This window comes from Chrysemys picta, chromosome 6, assembly GCF_011386835.1.
Source record: "Chrysemys picta bellii isolate R12L10 chromosome 6, ASM1138683v2, whole genome shotgun sequence".
Taxonomy (NCBI): Eukaryota; Metazoa; Chordata; order Testudines; family Emydidae; genus Chrysemys; species Chrysemys picta.
This window is the reverse complement of record NC_088796.1, coordinates 36,483,070-36,499,318: the sequence shown is the minus strand read 5'-3', so window position 1 is coordinate 36,499,318 and position 16,249 is coordinate 36,483,070. Positions and strand designations below refer to the sequence as shown.

At 44.8% G+C, this 16,249-nt stretch overlaps 2 protein-coding genes across 4 annotated transcripts in view; both read right to left on the bottom strand.

Moving 5' to 3' along the window:
- RAB3C (RAB3C, member RAS oncogene family) overlaps positions 1–4,853 on the bottom strand; it is a 207,796-nt gene extending 202,943 nt beyond the window's left edge. The window contains exon 1 of one of the 3 annotated variants that reach the window (XM_005306604.5): positions 4,627–4,853. In XM_005306604.5, the coding sequence (XP_005306661.1) occupies positions 4,627–4,644 (18 nt within the window). In that variant the 5' untranslated portion in view covers positions 4,645–4,853. Of the gene's footprint in view, positions 1–3,758; positions 4,024–4,626 lie in introns of those variants that run through there. The other 2 variants (XM_005306603.5, XM_065599004.1) reach the window with 2 other exon arrangements.
- A 6,055-nt stretch (positions 4,854–10,908) lies between these two features.
- Positions 10,909–13,450, bottom strand: LOC135984253 (uncharacterized). The gene is made up of 2 exons (XM_065599003.1): positions 12,473–13,450; positions 10,909–11,478 (listed from the first exon to the last, which is right to left on the bottom strand). Exons 1-2 carry the CDS (start codon positions 13,047–13,049, stop codon positions 11,003–11,005), a joined length of 1,053 nt encoding a protein of 350 aa, XP_065455075.1. The 5' UTR covers positions 13,050–13,450; the 3' UTR covers positions 10,909–11,002.
- Positions 13,451–16,249: the final 2,799 nt, after the last annotated feature.

Sequence of the window (16,249 nt, the reverse complement as noted above, 5' to 3'; positions counted from 1 at the left end):
AAAGGTTTAGAAAACATGACCTATGAGGGAAGATTGAAAAAATTGGGTTTGTTTAGTCTGGAGAAGAGAAGATTGAGAGGGGACATGATAACAGTTTTCAAATACATAAAAGGTTGTTACAAGGAGGAGAAGAAAAATTGTTCTTCTTAACCTCTGAAGATAGGACAAGAAGCAATGGGCTTAAATTGCAGCAAGGGCGGTTTAGGTTAGACATTAGGAAAAACTTCCTGTCAGAGTGGTTAAGCACTGGAATAAATTGCCTAGGGAGGTAGTGGAATCTCCATCATTGGGGATTTTTAAGAGCAGGTTGGACAAACACCTGTCAGGGATGGTCTAGATAATACTTAGTCCTGCCTTGAGTGCAAGGGACTGGACTAGATGACCTCTCGAGGTCCCTTCCAATTCTATGATATTTGAAAAGAGGTTAGCGCTTCTATTTCTCCCAAATCCGTTTACTCATCACTAATATAACAGTCTACCCCTTCCATCAAAGTCCCAAATCTCAGTCAATATGATTCTAACCAGGCAAAATTCCTTTTCAAGCCTTTATTGCCATTCCTTAATCAGCTGTATAAGTCAGGATTGAACAATGTATGCTTAGTCACCTCCTACAATCCATGCCTGCATACATACAGCCACCTCACATGCCAGCCACACTGCTTTTATGTGGCACAGTGAACAGAATTCAGCACTATTGCTTCCAAAACCACAATCCTCCACCTAACTGTTAGTAATATTAAGACATCTATTTTCTTTTTAAATTTGTGACTAAAATGGTAAGAAAAAATCATCACAAACTCTGATTCCATCCGGCAGAGGGCAGTGATGTATGTGCACATGGGTATATTGCATATAGTTTTATACACAAGCATTGAGAGTCCTTTCTTCCCAGGCATCTTAGACCTCGTTGGCCCAAAGACAAATAGACTGTGTTTGGGATTTAAACAAGGAACTTGTGTATGCACAAAAGATCAGTACCACTGAGATGGCCCATTATCTCATCTTTTATTATATTTTCAGATTATGTTTTTAATTATTAGTTGATTTGTAAAGGAAGAACTAGTTCTTATACTGCCTGGTGACTTGGTTTTCTTCTTGATCCATAGACACAATTAATCATTCTTCCTGTTTCTTTGCAATTGAGAGATTTTAGCAACAGAGAATTACATTTACTCTATAACAGACTGTTTTATAAAGCTGTAGAGCTTAAAGAAAGAGATATATCATATGCTTCAAACAGGAAACCAGGTAACTAAAAGTCTTTCTTTACAGATAAAATAAGTAAAGCGGGCAATTAGTTCAGTCAATCCAAAATCTCATTTGGACAAGGACTGTGAACTGTACTAAATTAGAGTTAGAAAAAGAAATGTCTCTTTAGAAGAAGACCCCACAGCAGAACTGTATTTTGCTTGAAGATTTAATAAGAATAGTTTTTAGACATGCTGGGGATGGTGGAAAGAAGCATTTGAATTGCAGCCTCTAAATGGAAATGACAACTAATCTGAATTAATCTGCCTGATTGCATTTTCATATCTTGGAGAAACCCAGATGCTGTGCAATTATAGTTTTGGATGAGACATGCTGAAACATACATTATTTGTCCTTTCACCAACCTTTAAGAAAAAACATTACACTTGTTTATAGCTCCTTTTTGTCATTTTTATACTAAGCCACTGTTTTCCACTGTTTTTTATAACAATGGACAATTGTATTTGCAGTAACAATCTCATATTTGCCTGCTCATATAAAAATCAATGTGATTTTAACATAATATGACAAATATATTTTTACAGATCCTGGATTTTTCTTTCTCTGCGATTGTCTTTAGTTAGTTTAGTTTTGTACAATCATTTTGTTTCTATAGCTATTTAACAAGCTTTTCCACAATAAATCCAACATCTGTGATACATAACTAATCCAATAGGAACCTAACATTCACTTTCTTCCACTGACAAGCAAAATCTTCTATTTTCATTGTAATATACAAACCTATTTTTCTGCAAAAGGATCTCCAAAACCATTTAATTCAAAATATTATTTTAATATGTAAATATATTTAAGTGTAAGGAACACAGTGAAAATACTCATGTACTAACCAAACAGAACTTTATATTTTAAACAGCATCTTAACCAACTCTGCTTTCTAGCCAGAAAACTGATAGAAATGCTTATGGTAGATTGGCTTATTTCTAATGTGCCTCTTTGGCTGAAAGATTTCAGCACGTGATATATAAGCAATTGATCTAAAAAAGGTTTATGGGTTTATTATTCACCTTTCGAAGTCAAATAAATCCAGCTTCAATTGTGGGATTCACAGCAGTGTTATCCAATATTTTAGCTGCCTTTTTGTACATTTATATTAAACGGGACGCATATTTCACCCCCTTCATGTTGAAGTTCTACTACTGTTACAGTAGCAACTCAAGATAATAGCAGCAATACCATAAATACTGAAAGAGAAAACATATGCTGCCATGGTTGCACTTCAAAACTTAACTTACAGCACAACTGTAAAGAGGTTAGTTAAATTATATAACATCAATATGACTGATTGCTACTAATGTAAACATGATTGATTTTCCATTAAAAATCATATGTTCAGATGTACAGCATGGAGTTGTGGCCCATGACTTGAGCTCCTATGTGCTAGGACAATATAAATAAATAATACAAAAAAACCTAAAATAAATTAAGTAATTTCATATAAATGGATTTAAAACACCAACTAACCTGAGGCGTGACAGTGCGTGACAATGTCAATTAATAATATCTGAATATCCGTCTCTTTCTCCAGTGCAAAGAGAGAGATTTTTCCCTACACAAAAACAATTAAGAAAGGGCTATCCTATTCTTATCTCAAATTCTATCAACAAGACATCATCCTTTGATGCAGATGGATAACTGCTCGTTTAATAAACAGATAGCCATTTCCAGTTAACTTGCTTTGCATGCAGCGAAGAACTCACTGCATATCACCCCACCCCAAAAAAAACTTATAATTAATTGACTTACAGAGGAGTTTAGATTCATTCACAAAGGAGCTTAATATCTGAAGAGATTGGTGCGCTTCCTAATGCAGCACACATATCTGATCATAAATCTTAAAAAGTAACACTACCACGGTGGCTGGCTAGAAAACGAAGCACTGGGGGGGGGGGTCACTGAATATCGAGGGCTTTCCCATGCCCCCACCCCAGCGTGCGAGTGGCACAAAAGGACATCAGGGCCAGCGGGCGTACAGCTACCCCTCATGCCTTGCCAGCAGCGAGCGCCGGCTGGGTGGGGAAATGGCACTGGGAGCAAGCAGGCGTGTGTTTGACTTGAGTGCCTCCAGGAATGGGAATTATTTGCAGTCCGTGTCCCCCCACCCCCGCACAGTTGTGCAAAGCCTCGCTGGGCGCGGGTCGCCCTGAAGCGAGCGGGCCACTGACCCAGGCAACTGCCAAGCACCGGGCAGGCAGGGAGAGCCGTCCGGAGAGGCGAGGTGGGGTGCGCCTCCCTCCCTTCCACCGCAGAGAGGCTCAGAAGCGACACTCGCTCGCTCCCAGCCCGGCGGAGCCCAAGCCCCCGCGGCGGTTACAAGACAAGGGCTCGGTCCCCGCTCTGCGCAGCAGCGCAAGGTAAGCAACCGCTAACGCGATTACTCGGCTGCGGCTGGCCCAAGCGGTCCCCCCGCCCGCCACCCCGTGTGTGTCCGTAGCGCCAGGAAGGCAGCGTGCGGCTGCTCGCTCTCCGCTCGCTCCCCTTCAGCGAGGTACCTGCATGGGAGCTTCGTGCCTCATCCTCAGCCCGCGTCCTTTGGCTGCCTCCCGTGCCGGGTGGGTCCAGCCGAGCAGCGAGCGCGGCCACAGCACGCCCCGCGCGCTCCCCCGGCGTTTGCTAACAAACCGGCGGCGGGATCAGCACCGGAGCTGTCCCTCCGGCCGCTCCCACGGCTGGCCGGGCGCCCCCTGCCCACCCATGGGAGCTGTAGTCCGCGCTGCTCCCTTCAGCGGCAGCAAGCAAAGGCAAGCCGGGAAGGGCAAGAACTACAACTCCCAGAACGCTCAGCGCGGGCCCCTCCTCCCTCCCCGTGCCCCGGCTCCGCCTCCCCCCTCCTCCTCCTCCAGCCCCGCGTGCAGAGGCGCTGGGGAAGCTAGAGCGGGTGTCGCCCAGTCCAGTGCCTGGGCAGAGAGGCGCTGGGGCTGCGCGCTCAGCCAAGGGGAGCGCTGCAAACTCCTCTCCCAGCTGGGCGCTGGAAGTGGCCGAGTGGGATGAGTAGCCCCGCTGCAGCAGCCCCACAGAGCAGCCAAGGGGCGGGTCCAGCAGTGCCGGGGACCTAGCGCTACACGCGATACCTTGGTCTCCCCCCCCACCCCCCCCAGCCTCCCCACCATCTCCCTACAAGGCACCGGCTTACCAGTTCAGCCCGAATTCGGAGTGTTTATACATTGTTTCCCGAGGTGATCGCATTTCAGCTGGCCAAGAGGATTCGGGTCTAACCCCCCTCCCCCTCGCTCCAGCTTCTAGCTTTTTACACAAAGCCGTTATTTGGGTGGATACTTTGTTTGGCAAGACAACAGAGGGCCAGATTGGCTAAGGAGAGAGACGCTGAATCGGTTGGGAGGGGCTGCCCATCTGCCTTACCTTTCCGTACAGCTCCATCGGCAACGCCAGAGAAGGTGGTTCCCAAGTGTAGCCCGCAAGGGATGCAGGGCAGAGGGAGTGGGACAGGCGTGACTCGGCGGAGAAAGTGCTGGCTGGGGCTTAGGGGCTGAGGTCAGGGTGTAGATGGATGACTTTTCACTCAGGCAGGCAGCAGCGATGGAAGGAAGTGGCGGCAGCAGCAAGCGTCTCCTAGGAAGCTCAGCAGCAAAATTCGCATTAGCCCAACCCCCCAGGTCCACCCTCCAGGCACCTTTTCCATTTATTAACTCAGAGCCACCAACCAGCACGGGAAGGGAAAGGCCACAGGGTTATTTACACAACGCAAGTTACATAAAATGCAGGCATTAATCACCATAACAAAATACAGCCATAGGATCAGAGAAATAATTACATCCTATTCTCGCTCTCTGCCTCTGCAATACAGGTCCCCACATTATTCTCCAGTGCTTCTACTACCACCCTAGTATCAATGCCTCAAGTGTTGGGAGTGGTGGGCTGTATTTGAAAAAGGAGAACACTATTTCCTTGTTGTTCTTCCTAGTAGCTTGATACAAAATGTAACCAATTTCTTTAATTAATAACGTACTGATTTTATATATAAAGTTCACAATACCAAGATACTGGATTGGCAATTAATGTTGCACTTAAAACTCCACTACTTTTTGTAATTTCTAACTGTTGGGTTCATGACTTCTCAATTTTACCATTGCACTTGCACTAGCATTAGTTTTTGCATTTGATATGTTTTTCTATACGCAAGCGCATTTATGTTTTGTAAGTCAGCAGCGAAATAGCTGAACAACAATTCAGTACGGGTTTTCTTCCCTGTTCCGCCTTGTTTTCAAGTGCTTTATGTATTGAGCTCTGCAGTATTTCTCTACTATTATTCTCTTGTGGAAGGTAAGTGGTTGTTCTCAACAAACTCTTGAACAATGAGATGACGCTTGGGGCTTCTGAGAAGCATTTTTTTGTTTGTAAATACTAGTTTCGCAGTCCTGGTCAGGCCTTGAGTTAATAAGGTACTTAAGCACACAACTTCAAGCATGCACAAAAATGCAATGACTTCAGTGGGAATGGATTACTCCCTTTCTGAATCATGGCCTTAATCTGGCAAATTGATATAAATACTTTAAATGGCCTGGAATCACCATCTGAATATTCTAGCCTAGCACAAGAAAATTTCTAAAATCCTATAGGACCCTGAGTGGAATTTAACATTAAAGGTCTGATATACATCTCAGGAGACAGCATGTCCAGTGAATAAGGTTCTATTCCTGCCTCTGACACAGACCTGCTGGGGCAACTCCATTCACCTCCATCCCCCAATCCTTTTTCTCTCTTTTCTGTTTTAAGCTATTTGGGATAGGGCCTGTCTCTTACCATGTGTTTGTACAATGGATTTGACCCCAGATGGGGGCTTGTGGCACTACTGTAGACAAATAATAAAATTGCAATCTTCCCCAGATTTTCCACCATTTGTCTTTCTTTGATCTTCTCCTTTTACTGAGAGTCCATTCCTTTAACGTCTTTACCCACTTTCCCTTCCCATTGTAATATTGGCATGCACACACACACACACACACACACACACACACACACACACACAGAGTGAACGAGAGAGACTGTGACAGTGGATTATAAAGGTCTTTACAGCATGTGTTTGGAATTACTCATGAGTGGTGAAACTCAAAGTCACAAATGATTTGCGTAGGTTATCCCACATGAAGGCTAATAAAACCTGTATGTTACACAAACCATCATGTGTTTTGCATATGCCACATATGTTACAGAACAAATATTTTTCTTATTTTAGAGATCATTTAAAACATTTTTATGGACATTGTTTTTCAGAGCCCTCAGCCTCTAAAGCCCTAACCCTTAATTATCTTGGGTCCAAATGGTCAGTTCTCTGCTGGAGAGGAAAATATATCTAATTTTAGAAACTTCTGAAAGTCATCTAATCAGCTTCGCTATACATACTAATGTCATGATTTTAAGAGTTGGTATATATTGAAGGTGAGAAACAAAACAGCTATACCACTGGAAAAGGCAACAGTGTGAAAGTGCTAAAAAGTTTGGAAAGCTAGAAGTTGTCCCATGGAGATGGAGAAGGTGTATGAATACAGCAATTTATCACAAAGATATCACCATCTACAAATGTGGTATATTATATACTGCAGATGTAGTCCATATCTGTAGGCAAATGGTTTAAATACAAAACAAGTCCATAGTGACAAAAATATCTGAGCCTGCAAGATTTAATTTCAACACTGTGCAGCTCCTTTAAAATTCCTCCCTGACTGCCCAAAGCAGCTTCACTATGTTGGGATGTAAATAGGAGTGAAGTGTTTTTATCAAGGGCATGATAGAGCCGTGTATTTATGCATTTGATTATTTCTTTCTGCATGAACCAATTCACATTTATCTTTCAGTCACTTGAGACATGAGAAGAATAAATGCAATCTGTAATATGTGCAATATTGGCCCCATTCAATACTTAAATTTAAAAGTGTGCGTGTGTTTAAAAAAAAATCCAACTCTGTAAAATTTGTGATTGAAATTCTGTATTGATTCAAGGTAAATGCCTAACAAGAAAGAAGATAGATCGAGCCAGTTCTCTGTCAAAACAAGGTATATTATATTTGTGCTCAACTGCAACTGGAGACAACAGAGATTTTAAACACTGGTGACTTCTTTAAGATTCTTTTAAAGGTTTGTTTGGGAAAAAAACAAAAGAATGGACATACTGGGTCAGAGCAAAGGTCCATCTAGCCCAGTATCCTGTCTACCAACAGTGACTAATGCCAGGTTCCCCAGAGGAAATGAACAGAACAGATAATCATCAAGTGATTCTTTCCCTGTCGCTCATTCCCAGCTTCTGACAAACCATCCCTGCCCATCCTGACTAATAGCCATTGATGGACCTATCCTCCATGAATCGATCTAGTTCTTTTTTGAACCCTTTTATAGTCTTAGCCCTCACAACATCCTCTGGCAAAGAGTTTCACATGTTGACTGTGCGTTGTCTGAAGACGATATCACAAGGATCTTAAACTGATTGCACTTTTTTGTTGTTGTAAAATACTGCTCATTTGGGCATTGTTATACTTTAAAGTCTTAAACATATTTGAAACAGACTGACATGTTCAGAGATTTGATTCTAGAATTTCTTATGAAATAGATACTCTGAATTCACCATATAGACACTACACTGGAGAATTAAAGGGTTAAAGTTTTGATAGATTCCTGGATTTAGCCTAACAGAGTCTTTCTTAATATGTTAATACTTACTTCAGAGTTTACAGACTCACAATAATCTGTTAGCTGAGAGTGTTCTATAAAGGGGTTATATCAATAGAATATGAAGTAGGATGTTTTGGTCTTTATATTTTGTATGTGTGATCTTCTTGCATTAAAATTTTAGGTTTTCCAATAAACAATGACAGAAGGATCCTCGCTGCACCCCGAACAACCAAAATAGTATCTCAGCATAAACAACTTTTTTCATGTATTCTTTCTTTCTTTCAGAGGCATACAAATTTTCAGGAACAATAATGAGGTGTTACCCTTTGTACTGCTGGGACAAAGAAATGTGCATAGTGCAAATTGGTGGGATTTGCCACTTAGTGTTTTTTATTATATGTCTTCCAACAGGCACCTTCATGTTCTGCTTTATGTTGCTCACTTTTTGTTCATGCACTCACATGATGTGGGTGCAATGAGAGAGTCTGCAGGCATGGGATGACTTAAATAACCCAACGATAGTCATAACCAACAGCTAAACACTTGAACTGTAGGCCAGCCAGCTGAACTGGTGGTAAGCTATTGACAGCACTCCAATCTTGAAAACAAAGCATTGCCCCAGAAGGTGATCTGACACCACAGCATTTAACCAATCACTGGTTTACAATGCTGTAATGTTTCTGGAACGTTTTGTCTCTAAGGCCTTGTCTACACTACGAGAGTAGTTCGATTTTACTTGCATCGAATTTTTGTAATCGATATTGCAAAGTCGAACGTGTGTGTCCACACTAAGGACAGTAATTCGACTTTGTGCGTCCACACTAACGGTGATAGCGTCGACATTCGAAGCGGTGCACTGTGGTCAGCTATCCCACAGTTCCCGCAGTCCCCTCTGCCCATTGGAATTCTGGGTGTAGCCGGCAATGCCTTCTGGGTAACAAAATGAGTCGAGGGTGCTTTTGGGAAACTGTCGTCATCCGTCCATCACTCCCGCCCTCCCTCCCTGAAAGCGCCGGCGGGAAAACAGTTCGCGCGCTTTTCCAGTCATTGACAGCGCGGACGCCACTGTACTCCGAGCATGGAGCCCGCTGCGACCATCGCTGCAGTTGTGGCCGCTCTCAACGTTTCGCAGCTTATCATAAAGGTTTCCCTGAGGCAGATGCAGAAAAGTCAGGCGAGGAGGCTACGGCACCGCGGTGATGTCCTGAAGTCTGAGAGTAGCACAGACCTGTCAGAAAGCAGGCGACCCAGCGCCGAGGACATCACAGTGGCAATGGGTCATGTTGATGCCGTGGAACGGCGATTCTGGGCACGGGAGACAAGCACTGAGTGGTGGGACCGCATAGTGCTGCAGGTCTGGGATGAATCCCAGTGGCTGCGAAACTTTCGCATGCGGAAGGGAACTTTCCTGGAACTTTGTGAGTTGCTGTCCCCTGCCCTGAAGCGCAGTGACACCCGGTTGCGAGCTGCACTGAGTGTACAGAAGCGAGTGGCCATAGCCCTGTGGAAGCTTGCAACGCCAGACAGCTACCGGTCAGTCGCGAACCAGTTTGGGGTGGGCAAATCTACCGTGGGGGTTGTTGTGATGCAAGTAGCGAAGGCAATCGTTGATGTACTGCTGCCAAAGGTAGTGACCCTGGGAAACGTGGAGGCGATCATAGATGGCTTCGCAGCGATGGGATTCCCAAACTGCGGTGGGGCCATAGATGGAACTCACATCCCTATCCTGGCACCGGACCACCAGGCCAGCCAGTACATTAACCGAAAGGGATACTTTTCCATGGTGCTGCAAGCACTGGTGGACCACAGGGGACGTTTTACCAACATCTACGTGGGATGGCCGGGCAAGGTTCATGACGCTCGTGTTTTCAGGAACTCTGGTCTGTTTAGACGGCTGCAACAAGGTATTTACTTCCCGGACCACAAAATAACTGTTGGGGATGTGGAGATGCCTATAGTCATCCTCGGGGACCCAGCCTACCCGCTAATGCCCTGGCTCATGAAGCCCTATACTGGCGCCCTGGACACTGAAAAAGAACTCTTCAACTACCGGCTGAGCAAGTGCAGAATGGTGGTGGAGTGTGCTTTTGGCCGTCTCAAGGGGAGATGGAGAAGCTTACTGACTCGCTGTGATCTCAGCGAAACCAATATCCCCATTGTTATAGCAGCTTGCTGTGTGCTCCACAATCTCTGTGAGAGCAAGGGGGAGACCTTTATGGCGGGGTGGGAGGTTGAGGAAAATAGCCTGGCTGGTGATTACTCACAGCCAGACAGCCGGGCGATTAGAAGAGACCAGCGGGAAGCGCTGTGCATCCGGGAGGCTTTGAAAGCAAAGTTCCTGAGTGAGCAGGGTAACCTGTGATTTTATAGTTTGTGTACTGAGAAGCTAAACCTGCCCCCGTTTCTTTACCCAGGTAATGTTGACTATCCTATCCAGTTACATACCCCCTTCACCCCCCCTCCAACACACGTGTCGAAATAAAAATAGTTCTACTTTGTTAAAGCACACCGTTTTCTTTAATACTGTTTTAGCGGGAATTTTTTAAAACTGGGACGCAGACTGTGGTGCGGGGCGGGTCTAGTGTTGTGATGCGAATGCAGCTTCTAAACTCAAGGATTGACAGGCTCCGCTGCGGTGGGATGCTTGTTTCAACGGAGCCTGTCACCCCTCCTGATCGGGACTGTGTGTATGGGAGGTCTATTTGACTTTGTGGCAGGGGGAGGACGGTTACAGATCCCATGCTGTGTGGCTCTGTGATCCTGTCTAAGGACCGGCGCTTAAGATCTGTAACTGCCCTCCCCCGCCACAAAGTCACAGAGCAACCCACCCCCCCCCAACATTACATCAAAACAACCTCCCAGACTAACCGGGGCAACTAGTCACTGCATCACTGCACTGTGTATGTGCCCTGCTGCTGTGCCTGCCCCCGACTATGTACCCTGCCAAAGGAGACTGTCCTGTCCAATTTCCAACCCCCTTTCCCCTCCTCCTCCAAAAGAACATGATTGAAACAGTAGTTAACAGAAACGAATTTTTTATTATCAACTACACATGGCATTGGGAGGTGAAACTTGGACGTGGGCTTGTGTCAGGCAGGAAGGAAAGAACTTTTCAAATTTTGGGAAATGAGAGCCTTCTGCTACTAGAGCTCTCTGCAGGGGTGGAGTGAGAGTTAGCAGGGACTCTGCCGCCTCTCCTTCTTTGCACTTTGGGTGAGGTGGGTATGGGACTTGGTGGCGGGGGAGGGCGGTTAGAGATGGACTGCAGCGGGGCTCTGTCCTCCTGCCTCCGTTCCTGCAGAACATCCACAAGGCGCCGGAGCGTGTCCGTTTGCTCCCTCAGTAGTCCAAGCAGCGTTTGAGTCGCCTGCTGGTCTTCCTGCCGCCACCTCTCCTCCCGATCCATGTTGGCTTGGTGCATTCGGGTCAAGTTCTCCCGCCACTGGGTCTGCTGTGCTGCCTGGGCTTGGGAAGAGGCCATAAGCTCAGAGAACATGTCCTCCCGTGTCCTCTTCTTCCTACGCCTAATCCGCGCTAGCCTCTGGGAGTGTGATTCCAGGCTAGGTTGTGAGACAGTCGCAGACGGGGCTGTGGAAATGGGAAAAAGGGAGTGAATTCCTCTGAAAGATAAATGTAGTTGTGAACAAAGAACATAGTCTTTCTCTGTGAACAAGACCATGCACAGCACCTTTCACATGCGCACTCAGCACAAGGTCGAATTCTCGGCCTTCGCATTCTGTGCCTGGGGTCTTGAACAGCACATTTGAGAAGCGAGGCAGCACAACGGAATTTCTGTTGCAGGCAGACATGGTAAGCCGTACACTTGTGGCAGTTTAAAACTTTTATATTACCACTGGCCTCATTTCACATTTAAATCAATGTCAGTCCCTGCTGCCAGCAATCCGGCAAGCGGGAACTCTGCCCCTGTCCCACCCCCTCGCGGCTGTCCCCGGGAATGATCCCTTTCGGCTGCCCCTCTCCCGCCTCCACCGCGTGGCTGCAAACCAGCGGTGACAGTTCTGTAAAGGAACGGGAAAGCAGTCCCAACACTAACATTCCCCTACCTAATTAAAAGCAGGTCACCATGGCCGACATCACCCTGATGAGGATCTCCGAGAGCGACAAAGAGAGAATGCTCCGGGAAAGCCTCCAAAGACCAGGGCCGTATGCCGCCCTGCTGTGCAGAGCAATGATCCCCGAGTACCTGATAATCTCGTGGCGCGGCAACGTGTCGTACTTCGGAGGACCCAATAAGGCCGCTCTCCCCAAGAACCTCATGCAACGGCTTTCAAGTTACCTCCAGGAGAGCTTCATCGAGATGTCCCAGGAGGATTACTGCTCTATCCCCGCACATATAGACCGCATTTTACTGTAGCTGCAGTAGCAGGGAATACACAGTAGAGCGGCTTGTGCAGGACAATCACTGAAAACCGGACATTGCTAGATTTCTTTTCAAAACTTGCACTGCCCCTTACTAAACCGTTAAGCGCCTAGGGCACACTAATCATGAACAACCCATTCTTTTAATTGTTAATATTCCTGTTTTGTTAAAAATAAATGTTTAGATGTTTACAACACTTACTGGCTGATCCTTCACCAGATTCTGTGTCCGGGGTAACGGCTGGGGACGCTTCGTAGGGGATCTCTGTAAGGGTGATGAAGAGATCCTGGCTGTCGGGGAAATCAGCGTTGTGAGAGCTGCCGACTGCCTCGCCCTCCTCATCTCCTTCCTCATCTTCCCCGTCCCCTAACATGTCTGAGGAACCGGCCGTGGACAGTATCCCATCCTCAGAGTCCACGGTCACTGGTGGGGTAGTGGTGGCGGCAGCACCGAGGATGGAATGCAGTGCCTCGTAGAAACGGGATGTCTGGGGATGGGATCCGGAGCGTCCGTTTGCCTCTTTGGTCTTCTGGTAGCCTTGTCTCAGCTCCTTGATTTTCACGCGGCACTGCGTTGCATCCCGGCTGTATCCTCTCTCTGCCATGTCTTTAGAGATCTTCTCGTAGATCTTTGCATTCCTTCTTTTGGATCGCAGCTCGGAAAGCACGGACTCATCGCCCCACACAGCGATGAGATCCAAGACTTCACGATCAGTCCATGCTGGGGCTCTCTTTCTATTCCCAGACTGCATGGCCATCACTGCTGGAGAGCTCTGCATCGTTGCCAGTGCTGCTGTGCTCGCCACGATGTCCAGACAGGAAATGAGATTCAAACTGGCCAGACAGGAAAAGGAATTCAAATTCAAATTTTCCCGGGGCTTTTCCTGTGTGGCTGGTCAGAGCATCCGAGCTCGCACTGCTGTCCAGAGCGTCAACAGAGTGGTGCACTGTGGGATAGCTCCCGGAGCTATTAGCGTCGATTTCCATCCACACCTAGCCTAATTCGACATGGCCATGTCGAATTTAGCGCTACTCCCCTCGTCGGGGAGGAGTACAGAAGTCGAATTAAAGAGACCTCTATGTCGAACTAAATAGCATCGCAGTGTGGACGGGTGCAGGGTTAATTCGATTTAACGGCGCTAACTTCGACATAAACGCCTAGTGTAGACCAGGCCTAAAGCTCCCTTTAGTGTAGAAGGTTGTTATGAATTGGCTGGCTTCATACTGTGTGCCATCATCTGAGGGAATCAGATTGCAGTGTATAAGCCCTTTAAGCAGGTGCTACAGCTGGGCAAATGCTACAAAACTGTCATGAATATGCACTCACATTCTCAGTGACTGGTTGCTTTATGACCACACCCCTTTTGATTTGCTATTTGCAAGCATTCATATGAATGACTTATTTGTTCATACCAATATTTGGGAAATGGCTGTTCTCTGTGCAAATAGGAACATTCACATACAAGCAAGGGTCTCTGCTATGTATTATTTACTATTCATTCTTCTCCTGTTTAAAAAGTTCAGTCATGCAATTAGGGAGCAGAAGCAATACCACATGATTTAGGTAAGGGTAACCAATGGCGCACCACCCATAATGAATAGCAAATAGTTAAAGGGATCCATTAATAGATTTCCCAAAGCCCGAAGTTTGTTTATAAATTTGATACACATGTTTACAGAAAGTGAGCAAGTTCTTAGAAATTCAAACATGTTTGTGAACAGATAAAAATAGACTAAATTTGGCAAATGAAATAATGACAAATAGCACAAGTCTTTTCATCTGGAAATGTGTATCTAGTTTCAATGATGATGGCTGCAGCCTGCATTGCTGTGGAACAGCTGTTTGAAGGCAGTCAGGTAGCAGAAATTGTCAGCCACAGGATTAGTTACTGATCTCCCTGATAGCTGCTGTTATACAGGAAGCAGTAAGAAGAGCTCAGCTTCCAGAGTCTCCCAAAATCCAGAGAAGGAAGTTATCTGTGGGTCGGGGAGAAAGGTGAAGATATTTATAACAATTGGCAAGGATAGATAGTCAGCTAAAGGGGGGTTGGAAGTGGAGAGCATATTACAAATATATTTGGGGCTAGACTGTACAACCCTTGCTTGCCTGATTAAGCACTTTTTTACACAAAGAAACACACTATTGGCTGTGTGGCTACTCCTGTGTGCAACCGTTATTCAGTTTAGCTCTTGATGAATATATCACCACAAAAGCTAATCTAATATTTGCACTTTATCCTTCAGATAGAATTGTAAATTCTGATTATCTGAATGTAGAGCAGTTAGAGCTTAGGAAAACACATTTTCACCCTCTATAATGCAGTTTATTTGCCTACAAGAATCGTTCAAGGTGACACAGGAAATCAGTGGCAAACCTGGGAATAGAACCCCAGCTTCTTGACTGTTCCCTGTCATATTTTGCAAGACTACTTTTGAAACAAATAATGAAATTAGAGAAAGCCTCTCTCCTGATTTATCGGTTGCTGCTGGTGATCATAATAAATACTAAAGACATACAAATCTGATGTGATTTTACTCCACAGGCTAAATAGAAGCACTCAAGACACAATAACATCAAATGTAAGTTTCAAATGTATTTTAAAACATTAAAATTAAAGATTACCCTCTAAAAGCAACAAATAAGGGAAGACCACAGAAAGGAGAAAAGTAAAAGGCAGAGGGAAGACAAATACATTTAGATAAAGATCACTATTCCTCTCTCTCTCTCAGAATATAGTTTGATCAACATATGCATCCTTTCAAGTTTGTAGTTTTAGGAAAAAGTAAATTAACTCTCCTTTTGTGTATACAACAACAGCAGCTATTTTGAAACACCCATATTTCTGACAATGTTTTCTCCAGTGCAGTCTTCCTTAATGTTATTTTTTTCTGTGACCTTTTAGAACACAATATTCTCTCTTATCTCTCACTTTTGTTTGCCATTTGACTCATTCTGGAATTGGGCTTTGGAGAGAAAATAATCATAAGAGATAAAGGTCTTTCACCTAGATACAGTCTTTATCTTTGTAACTGTCTTTTACCCGCATAGCTCTATTTAGTTAAATATATTTATTTATTACATCCTGCTTCATTTGGCTTTATTTTTAAAAGTTATTTAATTATAGTACGTAACAAAAACACTTAGGATACAGAGTTCCCAACAAGTTGTGATGTTATTGCTGGTCTAACAAAATAGCAGATAAAGATATCAAGGATGGTTTCTTTTTAGTGGACAGTCTCTTGTCATATAATCACTAGACCCATCAAGAACAATCTCAAATTGCCAGACCCAGCTCTGAAATACAGCCACTGCCTCTTCTGGCAGTGGATCTGGAATTGAAACTTGACAAAGCTTAGGTTTTGTCAAGCATGAATCCCAGCATGCCAGATACACATCCACTGAGAAAGACCCCGAGACTATACCCAGAACTACCCAACTAGAACCCAGATGCCAACAGAGGCAAACTGAACAAAATCCTGGCGCTGATATTAGCCAATTGATGCATTTTTGTCAATGGTCTATCTCTGCAGCATTTAGGTCATCTTGTGGGAGTTGCAAAGAAACTTGACCACAGTCAGGGCCCATTGAGCTCAATGATTAACCAACCAGCATCTGATTTCTCTGAGAGGAATGCTATTCTCAAGCAAGAGGAGGAAATCTTCCAGCAAAATGTGGGAAAGCCAGTGAACCTGTGGAGCGTGTTAAAGAACAGGCTTAGCCCTGCTGTTTTATAACAACAAGGCGGGAGAGAGAGTACTAGCAGGTAGAAGATGGAAGTCTGCTTTGTTATGTATAACACGTTAAAATGCTTCACAGACTGCCTGGAGAATGGATTCAGTGACATTACAATGGAGGCGTACTAAAGGATCCATGCCAATGTAAACATCTTTCTTGAATAAAAGATATACTGGGCCTTATTTTTTGTGCCTGTTTAGCTATGGAGCCAATAAAGCAGTAATGTAGCACAATGCTCTGGAT